The sequence below is a fragment of the Vigna angularis genome, chromosome 8 (genome assembly GCF_016808095.1).
Source record: "Vigna angularis cultivar LongXiaoDou No.4 chromosome 8, ASM1680809v1, whole genome shotgun sequence".
Taxonomy (NCBI): domain Eukaryota; kingdom Viridiplantae; phylum Streptophyta; class Magnoliopsida; order Fabales; family Fabaceae; genus Vigna; species Vigna angularis.
The window spans coordinates 2323065-2328053 of record NC_068977.1 but is presented as its reverse complement, the minus strand read 5'-3'; the positions used below and the strand labels follow the sequence as shown (position 1 = coordinate 2328053).

Here is a 4989-nt window from a genome sequence, read left to right as displayed (position 1 = left end):
TATGTAAGGCCGTTCGGCCAAAACCGTACTCCTGTTTAATTAAGACTGATTTGGTTTATCATTAAATGTAATTAATTCTACTATATGATGTTTACTGTTTTTGGGATGTTACAACTAAAATCTAATTATATTTTTTAAATTAAAGTTTCTAAAAACTATCTAAATAATATATACTTTATCAAACTTTAAATTGTTTCCATAAATAAAAAGTTATAGATTTTTGTCAAACTAAACAATAAATATTTAGTATCTTTTGATTTTTTTTTCCCGAGGATGTTTGAAAAAACCATTGGATTTGGAAGCGGTGTGAGAAGGAGGAAGGAACCAACTCAACTCATTTCTTGGCTGATGGAGTCTCGTCCTCACATACACAGGCACTGGTAATCAAATCAATTAGACCCTTTTCTGTTTCACGCAACCTTCGTCGTTCTTCCTTTTTCTTTCTCGTCCACTAACCCTTTGCCCCAATATGTAAAGTTTCGGCTTTTCTCGCGTTGCGACGCACTCAAAACTCTACCCATCTCCACCAAAACAATGGCAGTGTTGAGAACTCATTGTCCAAGGTTAAGCCTAAACTCGATTCTCAATGTGTCATTGAAGTCCTCAATTCCTGTCATCCCAAGCAACCTCTATTGGGCGTCAGATTTTTCGTTTGGGCTGGATTTCAATCTGGCTACAGGCACAGTGCTTACACGTACAGCAAAGCTTGCAAGTTGTTTGGGATTCAGCAAAATCCCCAAATTATTCGTGATCTCGTTCTGTCTTATGAGGCCGAAGGGTGTTTAATCAATGTCAACATGTTCAGGGAGGTTCTGAAACTGTGCAAAGAAGCCCAACTAGCTGACGTGGCATTGTGGGTGTTGAGGAAGATGGAGCAGAGTTTCAACATCGGTGCTGACACTGTGATGTATAATGTGGTTATTAGGCTATGTTGCAAGAATGACGACATTGAAACGGTTGAGAAGTTGATCGGGGAGATGAGTTTGAACGGTCTTTACCCTGATCTTATTACGTACATGGCAATAGTGGAGGGATTATGTGATGTGGGTCGCCCAGAGCATGCTTATTCTTTGCTTAAGGTTATGAGAGTACATAGATGTTCAACCAATTTGGTCCTTTTATCAGCCATTTTAAATGGCTTGTGTAGGTTTGGATCTATGGAAATGGCATTGGAGTTGTTGGATGAAATGGAGAAAGGTAGGGATTGCCGTCCAAATGTTGTTAGTTATACATCTGTGATTCAAAGTTTCTGTAAGAGAGGTCAGTGGACGAAAGCATTGGATATTCTGGATAGAATGAAAGCTTCGGGGTGCCATGCAAATCATGTTACTGTTTTTACTTTGGTTGATAGCCTTTGTGTTGAGGGTCGTGTAGTAGAAGCTTACAAGTTGATTGATAAGTTTGTGGTGGAACATGGTGTTTCTTATGGTGATTGTTGCAGTTCACTTGTGATTTCATTGATAAGGATTAAAAAGCTGGACGAAGCAATGAAGCTCTTCATGGAAATGCTTTCTGGTGATGCCAGACCTGATACTTTGGCATCTAGCCTTTTGCTAAAGGAGCTTTGTATGAAGGACCGGGTATTGGATGGATTCTACTTGCTTGAAGCAATTGAGAACAAGGGATGTTTGTCTGCCATTGACTCTGATATTTATTCTATTCTTTTATTTGGCCTTTGTCAAAGAAGCCACCTGACCGAGGCCACAAAGCTAGCCAAGATAATGCTTAAAAAATCAGTTCCGCTGCAATCTCCATACAAAGAGGGTGCAATCGATGTCCTAATAGAATCTGGAGAAAAAGATCTTGTGAATCATTTAACTGGCATTCGTGCGGGACTTTGATGATAAAAGGTCGTATGAAGGAGGTCACGTCCATTGTTCTCTGCTTGGTCATATCATAAGTTTGCATTGTATAACAGCAACAGTAAGAATTGGTTTCTGTGATGTAGTCTGCTGGTACTTTGTTCATTTCTTCCCCTTATAGGAGACAGTGTATTCTTGAGAAACAATATGCTTGTCTTTATCTGTGAATGCTAAACCCATTCTCCTGTAGATTCCTTTTAATATCGATAAGTTGGCAAGCCCATTTTCCTCATACAAAATGCTTTCTTAATCCAGTTCGCATCACACACCGCACCATAGTCACTGAATTCGTTCATCCATCCATCCTTATTTTCGTTGCATTCGTCACTCTGTTTGATCAGTCCAACACTTGTTCTCTGCATGGAAGGCTTGGCCTCTCATCTTACACAAAGAGGTAGTCATCAGTAATTGAGTTTAAGGGGTTTTGCAAGCAAACTAAATGAACTTAATAATTGAATTGCAAATTTTAACTAGTGATCATAGATTTAACTGATTTAAAATAAAGTAATTACTAAGATTCGGTAACAATAAGATAGTGGGAAAAGTGAGAAGTGAACTATTGGAATAATAAAATTGAGATAAGCTGGCTAATTAGACTAGAACCGCTTACCCCATTAGCGTTCTAAGTCAACACAAAGACAAGACAATTAACTTGTAATTCGAATTTAAAGATGATGAATATAGCCAGCGAAACATTTTGTTGAAGTGAAGGCCATCATAAAATTTCTGGTTTATATTTTGCAAACTCAGTTATGAATTCTAATTATTTATTGCACACCCTTTGCTGGAGAAAGAGGTAAGGGGAGCTAGATCTATGTCTTTTGATTGTTGAATTATACTGTTTTTGATGAAAAACTGGGAAAGGGGGGGATGAAAATGGTGAATCTGGAAATCTGCTGCGTTTCTGCATAATTCTGCAGAACGAGCGTTCGTCTGAATAGTGCTCGACAAAATAGTGGTCAGCCAAAATAGCGTTCGGTCGTGTATTTTTAGGTAGCGAACGTTCGCGCTCGTTCTCAGGGTGATCGATCGGCGTCCGGCATTAAATTTAATATTCTTAGGTTTAAAATCTTGAACGTTCGGTTTTGGTGTATTAGTAAGCGTTCGGTCTTCATTTCATATTCTGAGGTTTAGATCTTAAGCGTTCGATCTTGGTGTACTAGTGATCAATAAACATTCGGTCTTTAGTTCTACTGATCGGTTAAGCCTTCATTTTTAGCACCGTTCGGTTAGGTATTGAACTTTGTAGTTCGGTCAGGGTTTATTTTATACCGTTCGATTGATACCTGATTTGATAGTGTCCGGTTAAGTGTGAGTTTAATCGATTGATGATGTTATTTTGCTTTGCAGTGATCCTTCATAGTGAGCGTTCGGTCTTAAATTGATATTCGTAAGTTTAAATTTTGAACATTCGGTCATAAATTGATACTCTTAAGGATGGATCTTGAACGTTCGGTCTTGGTGTATTAGAAATTGTAGCGTTCGGATTAAATTAGTGTTCTCAGGATTTGATTTAGTACCGAAAGGTTAGAATGAATTTAGTACCGTTCGGTCAGATTTTGATTTAATACTGTCTGGTTAAGTCGTGATCATTCGGCCAGGGTCTAGACGTTCGGTCAGTACTTTGGGTGTTCGGTAAAGTGATCTAGGTATTCGACCCAGACTCTGAACGTTCGTCCTAACAGTGTTCGTCATAGGCATCGTTCGGTCTTGCTGAGGCTTGATCTTTGAGCGTTCGTCCAAACAGTGATCGTTTATAGGGATTGATCGGTCTTGATGTTGTTCTGAAGTAGCGATCCTTAATAGGGAGTGATCGGTCTGGATGATGTTCATTCTCAGTTAGTTATCGTTCTTAGGGAAACGCCCGGTCTTGATGATGTTTAGTGTTCGTCATAGGCAGCGTTCGGTTTTGATAAGGTTTGATCTTTCAACGTTCGTCCCAACAGCTAAGTCTAAGTGCCCAATCTTAGCGTTCGATCAAATAGTGTTCGGCCTAATAGTGTTTAATCCGGTATGTTGCTCGATTTTTAGCGTTAGGCCTGATAGTTCTTAGTCTCATAGCGTTCGGCTTGATTATGTTGGATTTCATAGTGTCCGTCCAAATAACATAGTGTTCGACAATATAGCGTTCGGCAGATTACGTTCGGTAAATAGTGTTGGTACAAATAGCGTTCGGTGAATAGTGTTCGGCCAAATAGTGTTTGGTTCTAAGTTCTTCTGCTCTTATTCCGGGTTGAATTGAGTGTGCAATATGTTTTGAATATATATATATATATATATATATATATATATATATACTATACTGTGATTTCTGTAATTAATGCAAGTTGGCATGTACTTTATTTTTGTGGGATTTAATTAGATAGCCTTTAAGAATTTTATAGTCTTATCGTGCATAATCAAAAATATTTTTATGCTTTATCTCGGTAGCTAAAAGGATAATTTCCTTTTGCTTATATAAGGCGATAGGTGGGTACAAGCTCTGTCATTTTACCCTTTCGAGGGAAATACAGATATCTAGTCCGTAAAATTCTAACTCGTGCTGAGTATTGTGTTTGGTGAATGGATGTTACTCACCAATGTTTTTACTCGTAAGACCTTGAAGAACCGGGAAGATATGTCTAAAGTGATGTGTGGGGGCAGTCAACATTCCCTGTGAGTTGCCGGGACGTTACACCTGGCATTGTCCTGTATTTGACCCTTGCTGGTCGTTATGTTTATTTGGTGGATGATTACTGATAAAGGTTACATTGACGACCGTATGATGTAACTGATGGTGTCGTTAATATTATATCTAGTGATATGGCGATCGTTTGGTCTAGGTGGTTGACGATCGTTCGCGAGTTGAGTTGGTTTTACTTGATCGTTCACTTGTGAGTGGTTGTGATAATTTCCAAACCGATCGTTAAGCATAGCGATCGTTTGAGTATTTGTTGATATATGCTCGGTTCACTATTCTACTATACAGTTTTCATGTGATTTTAGAGGATTCAATATACTGCTTGAGATGCTTAAGTTTGATTCTGAAACAAATGCTTTTGTTTCAAACAGGACGAGACCAACATTTGAATCAGTAGAACTTCTTTGTTTCAACTTTGTGGCATTTGTCAAAATGTCCATCTCCATA

At 38.5% G+C, this 4989-nt stretch overlaps 1 protein-coding gene across 1 annotated transcript; it reads left to right on the top strand.

Moving 5' to 3' along the window:
- Positions 1-273: 273 nt before the first annotated feature.
- Positions 274-1841, top strand: LOC108318964 (pentatricopeptide repeat-containing protein At5g47360). Its single transcript, XM_052867109.1, has 2 exons — positions 274-380; positions 680-1841. The coding sequence occupies exons 1-2, from the start codon at positions 274-276 to the stop codon at positions 1839-1841; spliced, it is 1269 nt and encodes a 422-aa protein (XP_052723069.1).
- Positions 1842-4989: the final 3148 nt, after the last annotated feature.